Source organism: Diplotaxodon limnothrissa, linkage group LG23 (assembly GCF_057381915.1).
Source record: "Diplotaxodon limnothrissa isolate DT_005_m linkage group LG23, D_limnothrissa_male_GT1.1, whole genome shotgun sequence".
NCBI lineage: Eukaryota > Metazoa > Chordata > Actinopteri > Cichliformes > Cichlidae > Diplotaxodon > Diplotaxodon limnothrissa.
In genome coordinates this window covers 525400-542726 of record NC_140617.1, presented here as the reverse complement: position 1 = coordinate 542726, position 17327 = coordinate 525400, and the positions used below count along the sequence as shown (strand labels likewise).

At 46.2% G+C, this 17327-nt stretch overlaps 2 protein-coding genes across 2 annotated transcripts; one reads left to right on the top strand and one right to left on the bottom strand.

The window, feature by feature from the left end:
- The first annotated feature begins 1295 nt into the window (after nt 1–1295).
- On the top strand, nt 1296–8500 carry tab3 (TGF-beta activated kinase 1 (MAP3K7) binding protein 3). Its single transcript, XM_085347907.1, has 7 exons — nt 1296–1469; nt 2138–2309; nt 2465–3722; nt 4195–4355; nt 4865–4958; nt 6253–6336; nt 7660–8500. The coding sequence occupies exons 2-7, from the start codon at nt 2208–2210 to the stop codon at nt 7797–7799; spliced, it is 1839 nt and encodes a 612-aa protein (XP_085204033.1). The 5' UTR covers nt 1296–1469; nt 2138–2207; the 3' UTR covers nt 7800–8500.
- A 74-nt stretch (nt 8501–8574) lies between these two features.
- Nucleotides 8575–14857, bottom strand: tmem47 (transmembrane protein 47). Its single transcript, XM_085347536.1, has 4 exons — nt 14745–14857; nt 14446–14673; nt 10415–10555; nt 8575–10320 (listed from the first exon to the last, which is right to left on the bottom strand). Exons 2-4 carry the CDS (start codon nt 14669–14671, stop codon nt 10142–10144), a joined length of 546 nt encoding a protein of 181 aa, XP_085203662.1. The 5' UTR covers nt 14672–14673; nt 14745–14857; the 3' UTR covers nt 8575–10141.
- Nucleotides 14858–17327: the final 2470 nt, after the last annotated feature.

The following is a 17327-nucleotide window of genomic DNA, read 5'->3' as shown; positions in this document are numbered from 1 at the left end:
AAATAAGTTAAATGAATGTGATGTTTGTTGTCATAAAATGATGACAAATATATGTGTGTGTGTGTGTGTGTGTGTGTGTGCGTGTGTGTGATTTTTGTAGAAAAAAGTACAATTTTCTTATACCCCACCTACCTTTATTTCACTAAAATGTGACATCTGACATGTTTTCAGCTTCCAGAGTTAAAGTATCTTCTTCTTTTGGGTTCCAACACATCAACCCTCTGCCTGCTCTGCTTCAGTACATCCATGAATCTTCTCTGTGGTCTTTCTCTTTTCCTGCTGCCTGGCAGCTCCATATTCAAGATCCTTTCTCCAACGTATCCATTGTCCCTCCTCTGCACATGTCCAGACCATCTCAGCTTTTCCTTTCTCATTTTGTCTCCAAGCTGGTCATCCTGAGCTTCCACTCTGATGTACTCATTTCTAATCTTGTCCGTTCTGGTCCCTCAGGCCAAAAATCTTTAACTCTGCCACCTCCAGCTCCTTCTTCTGTCTTGTTGTCAGTGCTGCCATCTCTGAACTATACATCATAGAAGGTCTCACTAAACCTTCTGGGCATGAGCTGATGGCTGGATATTCTAATAGAGAGCAGAAGTCACGATTCCATCAATTACAGTGTGCAGTCGTCCAGGTCCTGAAGCAGCAAAGCAGCTCAGACCATCATACTAACAGACTAGCTACGATGGTCTGTTTATGAAAAACCTTCCAAAAAGCTCAGTTTTTGTCTCGTCAGTCCGCAGATTATTTTTCCAAGAGTCTTGGGGATCATCAAGATGTTTTTTTTTGGAAAATGTGAGACGAGCCTTTGTCTTCTTTTTGGTTAATAGTGGCTCTTTCCATTTTTGCCCACTCTGTCTTCCTTATTGTTGAATCATCAACACTAACAATAACTTAACAGGTGAGGCCCACAGTTCTTAGACATTGTTTTAGCCCTGTGTGGAAAGCTTTTTGACACAGGGCCAGGTAGGTTTGGATGGCTTTTTTCCCCGTAATAATTTAAACTGTCTATTGTTATTTGCCTGAGTGTGACAAATATGCAAAAAATAAAAAGATAGAATCTATTTATATATCTGTATGAAAATGTGTGTGTGTGTGTGTGTCGGGGGGGACTGGCTCAGTATTTACAGGAAATACATTGTTATTCACAAGCATTTGTGCCCCTGTGCCGAGACAAAATACTGAAAGCAGTTTAGCGCGCACGCTCCACACATGCGCACTATTGACAGCGCCCATCACGTCGAATAAACAACTTCCTGGTCCGGGAAAATCTGACATTATCGCGATAGACGGGCTGATCTGTTAGTACTTCTGCACTTCAGCGGCACGGGCCTGACGCTGGAATGCAAAAGCATAAGTTATTTAGCCCAAACAAAGAACCGGGAAACGTCGGCGCACCTTTTCAGAAGTATCACAGCTATCCCTCGGGACTCCGCTACAGCCCGAGACATGAAGGGGACTCTTAACGTGTGGTAAGAGCCATGGAGCCGTTTTAGTGGCTAACGTTGGCTGGCTTTAGCATAGTTAGCTAGCTAATCCATCAACACCCGGGCTTGTGACAGCAGCTGACCAGCCAGCCGGACCGAGCTAGGGTTAGCATTAGCATATTTAGCTGACAGGCTGTTGAATTAAGTTAGCCTGGTTTAAACGCATTGTTGGTTTAGGGGTTTATGACGCTGCGTTAGTGACAGGTGACATCGGAGCGTCTTCCAGGAGTGGCAGGATTGTCTTTTAGGGTGCACAGGTGCGGTTGTTTATGTGAGTGATGTACGGAGGCTAATTGATGCTGATAACTAGCCTGCTAGCTAGCATTGGTATGTCGTCGTTGCTTGGTGCAACAGTATGGCAAACAAACAACAGACTGACAGCCACCTCCTTACTTAGCACGCGTGTGCTAATGGGAATAAATGGCACAATAATCCATGTTTTCGTTTCGTCTGTGTCTTCCATTCACGGATTAACTGTATTCGGTTAAATAAGCAACATGACATGCCGCACAGTGACTGTTTAATTGATACGTGCGTTAAGATTACTGCTGACACATAGGGTGTGTGACTGTCATTTGGCAGGCCGACAGTCCTGATGGGATCATTGCAGGAATTTCCACGTTCAATTATTTGTTTGCTTTGTTTGTCATCAGGGGATGAGACGAGATCGGTTATTTCGACATTTGCAGCTCTGGGCTCGTTGACTCTCTGTTTTGGCTCAGGATGGCGCAGGGAGGCTCTCAGCTCGACTACCACATCCTGCAGGACCTCAAGCAGCGTTTCCCAGAGATCCCAGAGGGGGTAGTGTCACAGTGCCTTCTGCAGGTACATATTGAAAGCTGCTATTTGGATTGAGACTTGTTATAATATATGTATTAGTGCATCATGTGTTTGCACTAATTCTTGCATCGTAAAAACATTGCAGAAGATATTTATGATCAGAACATGATACCTATTAATCACACTCCTTTCTGCCTCAGAACAACAATAACCTGGATCTCTGCTGCCATCTGCTGGCTCAGGAGAGTAACAGATACCTGTATGGTGATTTCCATCCCAGTCCAGAGGAGGGGCGGCTGAACCGAAATCACATGCTACACATTAGCTTGGGCTACCCAGGTTCAGATGCAAGCAAATCAAATGGAGGAGCAGGAGGAGTAGGGCGCTCCCTAGTGCACAGCACCAGTGACAGTCACATCGATCCGCAGCGACCCAACTACCCCGAACCGCTGTCAGCCCCTGCCGCCATGGCTCCTTCCCCTGGATACAATCCTTTTTTCATGAATGATCAGAGCCGCTCGGCCAGTACTCCCACCCCTCCACCCACAATGCCAGGCATGTCTCCCACATACTCTTCTGTTTCACATTACACCATGAACCCTATAACAGTCACTCTTTCGCAAAGCATACCCAACGTCCCACAAGCTCTGCAGATCCCTCCTGGACACTACGCAAACAACACCAACCCAAGCCTGTACATTCGACCCTCGCCATCTCAAAGCCCGCAGCCAGCACCCTGGTCCTCCTCAGGTGCACCTGTCTATCAACATCAGCAGTCCCCTTACAGCACTCCCACATACGGCTCACCTTACAGCTCCCCACAGCATCAGGTCCAGGCGCAGCCCCAACCGCAACCCCAGCTGCAACCCCAGCTGCAGCCCCAGCACCAGCAGTATGTCTTCCTCCCTATTAGCTCCCCAACTCTTCCCAGCATGCCCTACCATCACCAGCAGCCGCCCCAGCAACAGCCTCCTGTTTACAGGCCGTACCAAACAAAGAACCTCCTTAAGAACCAGATAGAGATTACTCTGGAGGGTCCGCGGCCTCGCAGCAATTCACCTGTGCACACTCCTCACCCCCAGGGACAACTTTACATGTCTACCAGTTCTTCGCCCAGCTCCCCTTCGAGGGGCATTGCAATGAGTGCAGGTCCGCAGTCGTACCACCCTGGGGTGTACATGCAGGGAAGACCTCGGCCCGCCTCGTCCCCTCAACCGGGGCAGTCAGCCTATACGTTCAAAATCAAAGTGTCCCCAGGAGGCCAGGCTCAGAGGCCCCCGAGCTCACCACCCGTCACTGAAGCCGAGCCTATTCTCAACATAGTAGACCAAGGGGCGCACAACGCCGCCCCTGCACCCATCCTGCCCATCTCCGCTCTACCGGGGACTATCACCAGTCAGTTTCAGCCAATGCCCAGACGTTCCAGCTCGGGCTCTGATGACTATGCCTACACGCAAGGTAAGGGCTTCTTGTTTTGGTTTGTCCATCAAAATCTTATATTTCAATATTCATATCATTTTATATATGTTATGCTTTGCAATACTTAAGATCTCGCCTGTCATGGGTTTATTAAGCAGCGTGACAACTTCTGCTGCTCATTGTTTGGACAGTGTGGTTGCAGCTGCACCTTCAGCCTTGTGATATTTTTTTACTGCTTTGTGCTTGATTGTCATCTTTAAGTATGTTTGGTTGTCTGCGTGTTGTGATGAGAAAAGGTGATTGTCAGCCCTTTTTTTAATTTAAGGCTGCATGTTGGTCTTTTGCACGTGTTAAGTACACATGACACTGCTTTCATGTGATTGTAGTCTTCCCCACGCCCTCTACCTGCACCACTTTCAGGCTTATAGCAGATTGGAGTCGCAGCAGAGCATTGCAGCTTTTCTTTTCTTTTTAAAAAAAGCCTTTTTGTGTTTGGTGCGTTTCCCTTCAGCTCTCCTGCTCCACCAGCGGGCGAGGATGGAGCGTCTGATGAAGGAGCTGCGGCTGGAGCAGCAGAAACTCGAGCAGCTGAAGGGTGACGTCAACAACATGGAATACGATGCCCTTCAAAGACGCTTCCGACGAGTCAACTCCACCAGTCTTATCCCCCGAGTAAGGCCTGAACGTGTGCTTGTCTTACATGTCAGTCTTTGTGTGCTGCTTCACTGACCAAAGCTATAAAGGCAAGCTGTGAAATGATCACTGATTTTATTGATTATTATTTTATTCACTGGGAACTGCTTGATTATTCTCCCAAGACCTTCGTGGCTGCTGCTTACCTTGCAGAGTTTTCACTTGACTTCATTTTCGTTGATGTGCTGAAGGACTTGTCTGTGCATGTTTGTCCTGTTTGTGCAGTATTATCTAATCTCACCCGCTGCACACGCCTCACCGGTCCAACACCTGCAGTGAATGGCTTTTTGTGGTGTTAAGGTATATTGCCACCACTTTGTGGTGATATGTTGCCTGTAAAAACACCATATTTAAGGAGTATTAGAAAATCACTGAGACGGTCAAGCTGGTGTTAAGACTGGTTTGATTTCACTGCTAATACATATGAAAGTGGAGTGCGAGTGTGGGAGTGGGCTAATCAGACCGGCTCGTGTGCTTACTGTCTGCAGCCTGAGGAGATGACCCGACTACGCAGTCAGAACCGACAGCTTCAAATTGATATTGACTGTACACTGAAGGAAACAGATCTACTGCAGTCTAGAGGTATGTACGCATCACTCGCACACAAATGCATTCCCACACAAAGCTTTGAAGTGTCTCTGATTTATTTGAAAGCACTGATCTTGAAAGAGCCGAGGCCTGAAGCAGACGGTGTCGGGTCCAGAATGATGGACGAGTATCCGCTGCAGCGCATGCAGATGCAGGCTTGTGAAATGACTGGCCGGTGCGTTGCAGGCCTCGGGCTGATCTGTGCTCGACCTCCACTCTGGGCCCTGCGTAGTATTTCGCTGGCACATGATTCTTGTTGATTCTGCAGTTGAAACACTTGGCCTACAACACAGCGTGTGGACATTAGTTCCAATCCTTTATCTGTTTAGCAGGAGTGATGATGATGATGGAAGCAGCACACTCTCAGGGACCGTTTCCTTCAGGATTCATTTGGCTGTGTTCGTCTGACCCTCTGCTTTGCAAGATGTGCTGCAGAGAGCAGCCCCACAACTCGATGCTGCCACAACACACTCCATGGCACATTGTGTGTCTGTGGATGTGACATAAATGTTGGCCTGTGCGATCAGACGTTTCGTTCAACAGGATGGCAGCAAATCACAGTGCTCGTGTTCACCTGTGCCAGCACCGTTAGGAGTCTGATACCTAATTTTCTAACAAAGACAAGATTATCAGTGCCGTTAATTCAAGATAAGCTCGTGTGCCTGTGAGATGTGGCCTCATGTTATTCATGTCACATCGTGAGATTCTTGTTGTCCTGAAATGGTAGCTGTTAAAGGTAAAATTAATTTGACAACACGCAAACATTTTACATAAAACTTGTTTACAACTTTCTTCTACAAACTCGAGGACTTTGCTTACAGAGAAAATCCAACAGTTATTTAAGTAAACGTCTCACCAGCCTGATAAAAGCAATCACAACATGTGTGAATGTGTCATTAATCTGTAATCTATTATTTCAGTTCAAACAATCGTTGTGAAGCCTGCTTGTTTGTTGTTTAACGATTCTGTGTGTGTCTGTTTTTCTTTGCTTCAATTTAATATAAAAATCTTTGAGAAAAAATATTTTCCTATAGATGATAAAACACTTAATTATTTGTCATCAAACAGTTAAAGCAACAATTACTTGATGCTCCCAAAGTAGGATAAGACGTTTCAAGTAGGCCTGCACGATGCTCGTCTTCTTCCAGGTGTTTGATTGGCCGACAAGTTGTTGAGTAAACTGAGTCTTTGTGACAGCTGCCTCTGTCTGTCGTTGCCTGTTGGGACAGTTCTGGCTGAAACAGGCTCTCTTTAAAACAAACTAAAGCTTTCTGTCTGATCTCTGCAGGGAAGTTTGACCCCAAAGCAATGAACAACTTTTATGACAATATTCAGCCTGGTCCTGTGGTGCCACCCACATCTGGAAAGAAAGGTAAGCACTTCTGCAGAAGTCAGAGACATTTTAATATTTTACCAAGGTGCAGATTTGAGGCTTCATTCAGATCTTTGTCTCACTTTGGTCTTAATTCTTACTGTTTGGTCTGTTCATGCTGACAGCTGTGAAATTAAATGACACAGAGCTTTTTATAAAGTGCTGCAGATGCATAAAAATGTGTCCGTTTAAACATGTGGTTGCTCGGCAGCATCGTGATGCGATAGGTGTGTAATTCAACTATAAACGAGTTTTTGTTGCCTTAAGATTAAAACAAAAGTCTTTTATAAAAAAGGATTTTAGGAAGATAAACGTTAAAATCAGGTCAGTTTAGGTTAGTTAGTTGCTAGGCAACGTGTCGACATTATATCAGACTCAACTGAACTTTAGTGGATAAAAATCTGATTTCACTGTTGTGAAATTAAAATGCTGTGTAGCTTTTCTAAGGTGCTGTGGTGGCCCCACAGCTTACACGATCGCCTCACTGAAACCCTTTCGAGCATCTGGAGTTAAAGTTGGCCAAAACAAACATGCGGCACTTCCCACACTACCCACCCAAAAGTAGAACTGGCTGTAGTGCAGGACATCCACTAATTGGAAAGTTGGTGGTTTCTTAGCTTCTCCAGTTTGATAGCAGATACTGATCCCAGAGCTGCTTCACTCACATTCGATAAAATGATAGTTTAGCGTAGACAAAAGGAGTAGAGTAGGAAGGTGCTGTATGAGAAGCAGTTCATCTAGCATCATAATATCTGATGTAGAGAAAAACCTTCAGGGCCAGACGATGCACCTGTTGCTCAGCTGCTGAGTGTAGCAGGACCTCGGACAGAGATGTAAGATTCGCTCTGCGGTTTAGTAAATGCATGTTTCTGTCAGGTTTCACCCTTGGGCGATCGTGGCTCAAGAGTTGGGAGTTCGCCTTGTAATCGGACAGTTGCCGGTTCGAGCCCCGGCTTGGACAGTCTCGGTCGTTGTGTCCTTGGGCGAGACACTTCACCCGTTGCCTACTGGTGGTGGTCAGAGGGCCCGGTGGCGCCAGTGTCCGGCAGCCTCGCCTCTGTCAGTGCGCCCCAGGGTGGCTGTGGCTACGATGTAGCTGCCATCACCAGTGCGTGAATGTGTGTGTGAATGGGTGGATGACTGGATATGTAAAGCGCTTTGGGGTCCTTAGGGACTAGAAAAGCGCTATATAAATACAGGCCATTTACCATTTTTACCATTTGAATGATTACCTGCATTCGTTTTAATGCAGCTCTGAGTTGCAGCCTTTCATTACTGATGCGCATGTTTTACCACGTGAATGAGCTTCTTTCTTTTTGTCAGAAGGGACACAGGCCTCGAAGCGGGTGCCCCAGACGGACGAGGACTTTGAAGGCGCCCAGTGGAACTGTGAAAGCTGCACCTTCCTCAACCACCCTGCACTAAACCGCTGTGAACAGTGCGAGATGCCACGCTACACCTGAGCTTACGCACTGTGCTGTATCTCCACTCCTGCCTCATCCCTTGCAAATCCCTGGATACTATAAGCCCCGCCCCTCTACAGTCTGCAGAATCTGTGTAGAGGTCTCATCCCATCAATCAGTATACGTCCCCTCCTACCTGCTGAGGAAGAGCCACTTATCCCTCTCGTCCTGCTCTGGTCCCCTACTCCTGTGCACTTTGACCTTTGTTTTCTTTGATGGATAATGACCACGGAGGGCTGGAGCTTCCGGCGGCAGACATGTAAGAGCATACTGCGGCTCAGACGGCGGGCGCAGCAGGCTTCAGAGATGTCAGAGCGCTTTAAGGATTGAGGAGGAGGAGCTGTGGTTTACCTGGCGACCATTCCATGCAGAACTAATGACTGCCCTGTTTACACTGTGCCCATTCCCGAAGTACAAATGGAGACACTTGTTTTATCCAGGACCTCCAGCTCCCCCATTCTGACAGTGGAACAATGAAAGCAATGAGTATATAAGTTGTGACTAATGCGAAATGTAGACTTTACACTGTATCTGGCTCTGTATGAGAGCTCACTGAAAGAACACTAAAGACACTTGCATACGAGTATGTTCCTGGTACTTTTATGCATATTATTACCACCCTGTATTATGTGTTCAACAGATGTTGATTTCCTGTGCAAATGCCTCAACTTGCTGTACTTAATAAAAGAGCTGATTCTATGTGACTTGATCCTGCGCAGGTGCAGAGTTTCTCTCCTTCCCAAATGAAACACGCACGATTGATTTATTTTCTACTACATGTTTATTGTGTTTATCAGACCAGTGGGAATTGTAAATGCATGCACACATTCATTTACTTTGATGTTGCAGGAGGGAGTTCATGAACGCTACTGCTGTGCTTGTAACTAACAAGCTTTATTATTTTATTTATGATGCAGTTTCCTGAAAAAGAAGGTATGACTGGGGGTATTTGAAAGGTTCTCACAGCAGGTTTACTAAAGCCAAGACTTCAGGTGATCTCACGATCGGCCGCTACTTTTAGATCGCCCTCTGACACTGATGCTGGATCTTCCATAGTGTAAAAGCTATGATCCGGGGCCGGGCAGCAGCCTAAGCAAGGATGCCCAGACCTCCACAGCCCAGCCACCTCCTCCAGTTTATCCTGGGAAATGCTGAGGAACCTCTTCAGCTCGACTCCTGTAGCTGGACATCTTAAACCAGCGACTGTCCTCCCTACGGAGGGCTCAGGTTCAAACAATTCAATTCAATTTTATTTATATAGCGCCAAATCACAACATAAGGCGCTTCATAGATACAGAGAAAAACCCAACAATCATATGACCCCCTATGAGCAGCACTTTGGCAACAGTGGGAAGGAAAAACTCCCTTTTAACAGGAAGAAAACAGAAGCTAATGTTTGCAGTCTGTGGTCATGGATACTTGGAATTCCAGGGAGCGATCTAAAAATAACAGCTGTGCTGGAAGCTTTGTGGGCGTGTCGCGGGTAAAAGGTAACTTTGAACGTTAGATGACCAAATTAAATTCAGGCAATGCTTTGGATTTTTTTTATAGTTTTGTTCTCAGAACTTCTTGATCGCATCTTGTAAATCAGGTTTTGTGTAGAAGACACTCGTGAGTGAGTCATTAACTAGGATTGTGTTACTTCCACCCGTTTGGAAGGTGTTAGCTGTCTTAGGTAGCTTCTGTTTGTTTATTGACCCAGTTATAATAGACACAAGCAGGACAGGACAAATGCAGTGAGTCCAGGGAGCTCCGTGACATGCTTTCTCCGATATATTAAAGTCTGCTGGCAGCAGAAGAAAGCTTGGCCAGCCTCCAGTTATTGTTGCGTCTCTGGGGAAATGTGGCATGTTGCATTCTTTAGGTGTGCCTCCTCAGTTTGTCATCCTCAGGATATCACTTCAAAAGAATGTCTTCCTCTCTACATCTCCTTCTCTTCTCTGATTGGCTAATTAGTCCATCAATTCCTCCGGGTATGGGGCCAGCGAATCCATCTGTTCACAACACACCTTGTGTCCAGAACTAAGACCTACTGGAGTTACACTTAAAGGGGACGCAGGATTATCTGACCGGTGGCATTCGCTCCCAAATGAAAGTGCCTCGCTTCTTTATATGACTGGATTCGCTGCCAACCCTCCTAAGAGACCTCTGGGCTTCAGTCCAATGAGCAAGGACAGCATTTCAGACAAGTTCACAGTATCAAATACAAGAGCTCCTTTCCAGTCCTGAAATTTTTAATGAGCATTTTTTTTCCTATTTCTGGTTGTGCGATGTGTAACAGAGGTGCTATTACTAATGTGGACACTAGCTGGGTGAGGTCCCAGGTTTCTCCTCTTGTCTTTTCAGTAGTAGTCTTCATAGTTTTTGGGGTTGAGGCAGTAGAGGAGGGCGCCTCCGAAAGAGAAGATGGTGGATCCCCATGCCAGGCCGTAGCCCCAGTTAAATTCATGGTAGATCCTCAGACTGACCGTCTCTATGAACTTGATGGGGAAGAGAACCAAGCTGCACACTTGGAGCACAACTGCAAGAAAAACAGACAGTTCAGACGCAAGATGCATCATTAAAGTTGGGGTCTTCCTGTGCACATTCGATGAAAATGTATTTTCTTTACATACCTGCAGAGAAAAGCATGACGGCCACAGGCTTGTAGCAGCGACTCCTGGAGCCAAAGCACAGGGAGAACAGCGCCACGAGGAAGGCGAGCAGCGTGAGGGCTGCTCCCCCCAACAGCAGAGCCAGGGTGGCGATCTGCCAGTCTGAGACGAGCACAAACACAGGGGCAGAGAGGAGGGAGAGGGGGAGGGAGGAAAACCGTGAAATCACACTGAAACAGAGAGTGACACAGGTAGCTAAAAAAAGGTTACTCTGGAGAGCCGTGTCGGCGCTGCTGACAGGAGGGGGGAAGCGGAGAGACAAGATGAGGACGGATAAAGGGAAGAAGACAGAGGCAGCAGAATAGGTCACAGACTGCAGTGGTTAGCCACAGTAACAGTGCAATACTCAGTCCCTCAAAAGTAAATAACACTGGTGGTGAATTGCCACAGTGTAAACACAAACTATTTGTGGTTCGGAGGCTGAGCCATGGCGGCGATGGCTCGGAACATTTCTGAGCCACCGGGGACCCGTTGGCGGGGTGCAGATGAGGAATGCAAACCCTCAAACTGAGCACAGCCCTTTTTCTGGCACGAACACGCGCCTGGTTACACGTGCACATTTCCAACAGTCCAGTAATGGATCCCAATGGAGCAGAAAGGTGACTCTGACAATGAGTATATCCCTGTCGGCTGATGACTGCTCAGCAGCATCCTCAGCATCCCATCCACACTTGAGTGGAAATAGCTGTCTGCCCCAAACAGACGCAGCTGTGAAAGGCAGAAAAATACGATCGTAGGCTTCTTCTTCTTTTTTAGATGCCTTGCCTTTTTCTTGAGAAAACAGTTTTTCTTAGTCTAAATTAGCCACGGGACACCAACTGACTGTTGAGAGACAATATACGTTATTGTTTAGAGATTAGGGGTCTCTTTCATTGCTTTACTGTTTACTTGCGGAAACAGGAGGTCTGCATGTAAACAGGAGGAGGATATTATGATGAAGCATTTGATTACACAGGAGGAAATCATTTAAAGTACGGTGGGTGGAAAAAGGTAAACATCAAAGCATAAAGGGGATTGGGCTCTGTATACGCGGCTCAGTATTACAGAGTGTGGAAAAGTTTACAGTGACTGACTAAAGTTTATTTAGTCTGTTTTTAGTACGTGTACGAGGTATTGTTTATTACGGAGTCTGGGAAATAAAAAAAAGATTAAGCATGGCTGAGAATACTTCCTCTCTGCTGAGGCAGAAAATCATTAAAACAGCAGAAGAAAGTGACGGAACATAAGCTGCTTAAAATACAGTTCCCACTCTTGTTGGAGGGAAATTTTATTGGAGGGGCCAAGCCGCTCAAATATAAACAAACATCAACCACTTCTGACCAAATATGGCTCAGGATTTAGAGTTTAAAAAATGGGTCCTGTCACCACAGGATGCTGGAGCGAGCCCACAAAAAGCAGAGCACCACTTTTCCTTCAGCCTTCCTGCTTTCACAACCACAGCGACCCCCTCGCTGCTGCTGCCTCTCAGCAAAGAGGGAGGGTTACACTGACTTGACCCGCAGCTGTCACAGACCCATCACTGTTGAGATACTGTATCTTTCCTGGGTCATTTTGGTGCCCGCAGCCCAGCCGGCGCGCAACTTTATCATGAAAACAGCAGGATGCAGAAAGTCATCTCATCTCAGAATTGGAACGGATCCTGTTCGCTGTGCGAGAGACACAGCCAGAGTTAGGGTGCTTAAAGGCTTTGACGAGCAGGAAGTGCCAAACTATTAATCTGAGCCCCGCACGATAACAGATGGAAAAGGAGATACAGTACACAAGATCCAATCTGAGCATTAATTATGGTCCTCTGTACGGATGTCAGGAACTGCTGAAGTGTTAAGCAAATAAATCCTTCAAGGCCCCCGATTCAGTTGCTTTGTCTCAGACAACTGTGGAAGATCTGTGTCACAGAAGTGCCTCGAGTGTCTCTCTCTCTCGCACTGTCACACAATCTCAGCCTCACTCTCTCAAGGCAGCAGGATGAAGGCCTGTTTGAAGAAGCACCATCTTCAATCGGAGGCTCCAGGTTCGTGTCCTCTGTGTCGCTGAGCTGAGGCTCTGTCCCACAGAGCCGGTATGTGGCCTGCACAGTTCTGTGACCTCCCGTAAAGAGGAAGCAGGCCCCCAGAATGGGATAGCTAACATATTACATTATTAATACGCTTCGCCATCACTGCATCTCACTGAGCTGGACGTGCTCACACTCTGGCTCCACATTGATATCCTGATCTCGCACCACCCTGGCATGAACACACTGCTGCTGCTGCATTCCTGGCTCTATGTGGAGTCTGTAGCATTTATACTTGACCACCGGCAGCTCCTGACTACATGTGTGTGCGTGTCTGTCTGAGAGAGAAACACGCAGACAGGATAACCTATATGCATCTGCACAAACACTAGAGCACGTAATGAGGCCATACTTGATGTCTACCTTACAGCACATTATTACGGTTTAAAGAGAACTTTGTGCAGAACAAGTTCAAAACATCTGAGCTGCTGTTTCAGACTAACAGGATCTATTTAATGCCCGAAGCATGACACCAAGGAAATATCGCGGGTTGATGAGGGGAGGGGGTGGTTAGAAACTGATTACTGGGATTCAAATCAATAAGCCCTAGCCAAGCACGAGCCTGAGGAAATGGGAAGTTCACTGTGTGCATTTACTGTGGTATGCTGCTGCTGCTGGGAGCTGACACGGAGACTACGTGTCTTTATATGGCACCAAAGTGCACTTTATCTGCGCTGACAGAGGAGGAATGGGGCCAGAGTGGCCCGCAGTTACTCATCTCAGACAGAAAGAAAACATTTTGTCAGTCTAACAAAAATGCAATTCACCAGTCAGCACGCAGGAGCCGCTCAGAGACAGCAGAAACACAGACAGGAAATGTTAGACAGTCTGCTCAGGGATACAGCAGGATAAACCCGTGTAAGCTTTAGGCACATTTACAAGAAAATTAAAATGACAAACCTTCTCTGTGCGATCAGTTTCGACATTTTTTTGCTTTTATTGTGTTGCAAGATGGATCGTCATCTACAAACTGTGGCTTGAAAGCCTGCCAGTGCGTTAGAAATGTCATAAAGGGCTGTTGCACTGCTTTACATATGCAGTAGATATTTTGCACAGCGCTACAAACACTCAACTAGCGATAGGATCAATTTTCTGAGAGTTCAGCCAGCTTCTCTCTTCCTTTCTCTCGGTGGATTAGTAGCTATGATGGAAATATGAAATGCTTCTAGAAAAAAAAGCTAAGTGAGGGGACTCCATAAATAATTTTTTTTCCCTAATAGAGAAAATTTCTGGAGTGTTTCAGCTTGTTTCCCTGGTTACTAATCTGCAGGCATCTGGATCTCGGGGGAGTTCTCTGCTCTGAGCTGCCCCTGCTCCTTGGCCGGTGAAGAAACCCACACAAAGGCTCATTTTGATCGCAACAAAAGGCCAAATGAAACCCCAGCTGGACCGCTCCTGGCGAGGCAACATTCCCACATCATTCTGTGGCGCACTGAGCAAACGCTTTAAGCAAAAAAGAGTCAAACGGCCTAGAAAGAAACCAACGCGTCTTATTCATCAGACTTGTGAGACTTCACTTTTTCCTGTACTCGATTATTTCCCAATTGGACAGCAGTGCGCAACACACCGTTCTAGATCCTATTTCATGCAGAAAATGTCGGCACTTTAAATTAAACAGGCAATAGCTAATTATAAAGTAATTAACATCTAGCACTCTCTGGGGTGATGTTTTATAATTCTCACCCACAGAACAGATTGGTTCAGCAGCGCACTCTCCGCGGGGACCCTTTGTTATCCCTGAGAGCTGTGCATCGCACTTCATTTGAATATGAATGTAGGTGTCTGTCTGCGCCCACAACCCTGCGATTTCGAAGGTGAAGCATCCTTTAAAACTACAACACCCAACTGGTTTAAAACTTTCAGCCAACATGGTGGCACGTCACGCCAGCAGCCGCCAGTGTTAAGCGTGTCTGTGCGGGCACATGAGCGTCTTTCTCACCCGTGGCCAGCGTGCTGTTGCAGGACCAATCCTCGGAGCTGACGGGCTTCCAGCAAGACGCCCACAAGGACAGGGAGTACTGATCATCCGCGGTGACCCACGCCGGGCTCAACATGGCACCGACATCCAGGCAGAGAGCGAGAAAGACGCACACAAGTCCCACCAACTTCAGGGGCGTCAACGCCGTCACCCGCACCTCCTCTGTGCCGCTCACGGATGAAGCCATGTCTAAAGTATCTTACTCATTAAATAACAAATAGTAGCAAAAAACAATGAAACAAATGCGGGAAATCGCCAACCTTGAACCAGTAATAACTTGCGGTTGTTCCCTCTTGAACGCGCACAGTGTGGTGGCGAGCCTCCGCTCACTCTGCGTCCTGAGCCCAGAGGACGCTGCCGCGGTGTGTGCTGTGGATCCGGCGCTCTGCCGACGGAACCGTGCCACGGAGCTCTAAAATAACGGGGCTGCACCTGCTGGGTCCTAGTGCCAGGGTGTGTGTGTGTGTGTGTGTGTGTGTGTGTGTGTGTGTGTGTGTGTGTGTGTGTGTGTTCTAATGCTCTCACTGATAACCAGACAGATTTATGTTTCCATATTCAGATATTTGGGGGCTCCCAGCTGTTGTGGTCCTGCTCTTGATTTGAGATCAGTTAAATCTGTGTGTACTTATGTTACAGACCTTAATGTCACGGTACTGGGTCGTGTGACCCAGTGTTTGAGTTTTTATGTATCTTTTGTATTAATTTGGTTTCTAGTTTAGCTCATCTAGTTAATTTCTAAGTTGCAGTTTAGTCCTTTGTGTCTTAGTTGTTTCTGGCATCTCCCCCTGTACTGTCTACCTGTCATGTTTCATGTCTGTGTGGTCCTTGTTGTCAAGTTCGTGTCATGTCTGTCTCCATATTTCCTGTTTTATTTTGAAAGGCTCTGGTGTTCTTGCTCATTGCATTTAGTGCCCCTGTCCTGTCATTAGGTTCATGTGTGGCAGCTGTTCTTCCTCATGTGTTCCCCTGATCACCCCTGTGGGTATTTAGTCTGTGTACCTTCCCTCTGGTCAAGTTAAGTGTTTTTCAGGATTCTGTGCAGTTCGTGTTTGCCATTTGGTTTATGTTGTTTTTCATGCAGCCGCACGATGAGGTTCCGTGCAGGTCATGTTCATGTCTGTTTCGTCACGCCATTTGGTTCACAGTTTCCATGCATCTGCACAGCATTCTGTTCACAGTGATCATAGTTTTCCCTTTCAGTCGTGTTAGTGTTTTTCCAGTTTAGGTTTCTGGTTAGTTGCCTCTCTGTCCCTGTTATGTTTTGTCTACTCCCCTCTATATCAGCCCAAATAAAGGCTCGCTTTCAGTTTAAGTTCACTCCCGTCTCCTCACCTGTGTTCGCACCTGGGTCCACCACACACACCTCCTTATAGCGCTTTATCACCCCAGTAGAGCGCTTTGTTCTCAGACTGTTGGCTTACTTGTGGTTCCAGGATATTTAAAAGTAGAATGGGAGACTTAAGCTTTAGCCCAGTTTGGATTTGGGCACCAGACACCCTCTTAGGCTTAAAAAAAACATTTTTCATGAAGCATATATTTAGGGCTGCATCAGGTGACCCTGAATTCTCCCTCAGTTATTCTGCAGAAGGCCTAGGCTGCTGGAGGCTTCCCATGATGCTATGAGTGTTTTTTCTCCCCGCCCTGTGTGTTTATACACCCCTCTGTATTTTGTTATTAATCCCTGGCTTTGTTCGACACCTTGTCTTTTGTCCTGTCTCCCTCCCCTCACCAGGGACCCGTCACAGCCCTGAGCCTGCTTGTGCTGGACGTTTCTTCTGGTTAAAAGGGAGTTTTTCCTTCGCACTGTCACCAAAGCGCGTGCTCATAGGGGCTCATCTGATTGGGTGCAGTTTTCTCTCTTTTCTCTTTATCATTGTAGGGTCTTTACCTTACAAATAAAAGCCCCAACTTAAAACCTTTTAATGACGCAGCCTTCCGATGTTGTTTTGTTAAGTTTTTCACTCCCTTAAGTCACTTTTCCAAAAACTGACTGCAGCTTCTACCTGGTGATAGGAATGTTCTTTCTGGCTCAAAAGGCATTGATGTTATTCCCGAGAGGCATGTTTGACATATGTTTGACGGATTATAGGCCAAGAAGTCATTTCTGAAAGTTTACATTCTTGCAACAATGGATGCCCAATGCATCCATAAGGCAGCATGTTAGTGCAAGAATCTGAGCTAATAATTAACTAATTTTTATTCTTTAACTGTGTGTTATTTTACAAATTTAAAGTATTGTGTACAATTTATCATCAGTTTTCACTGGATGCCTAAATACATGTCATAGTGTGAGTGTGACAGTAGGTGTGTTTTATTGTAGGATACAGGAAGTCCAAAAAGCATAGCTGAATATTCCTGAGATGCTGTCTGTGATCTCTATGTTATATGAAATCATTGTTCAAATTGCATTATATAACCATTCAATATAAACTCACTGGACACTTTATTAGGTACACCTTGGTGGTACTGGGTTTGACCCCTTTTTGCCTTCAAATCAGTCTTAATTGTTTGTGGCATAGATTCAACAAGATGCTGGAAATATTCCCCGCAGCTTTTGGTTCATACATGATAGCATCACACAGTTGCAGCCGCGTGACGTGTACAGACCATTCTCTGTAAATGCCAGATATTGCTATGTGGGAAAAATCCCAGCAGACCGTCTGGCACCAACAACCATGTCATGCTCAAAGTCACTTAAATCCTCTGTTCTTCCTCATTCTTATGCTCAGTTTGAACTTTAGGAGGTTTTCGTTTCTATGTCTACATGCCTGTATGTTGCTCCCATGGGATTAATTCATTGGATATTTGCATTAACAAGCAGCTGAAGAGGTGTACTTAGGTAA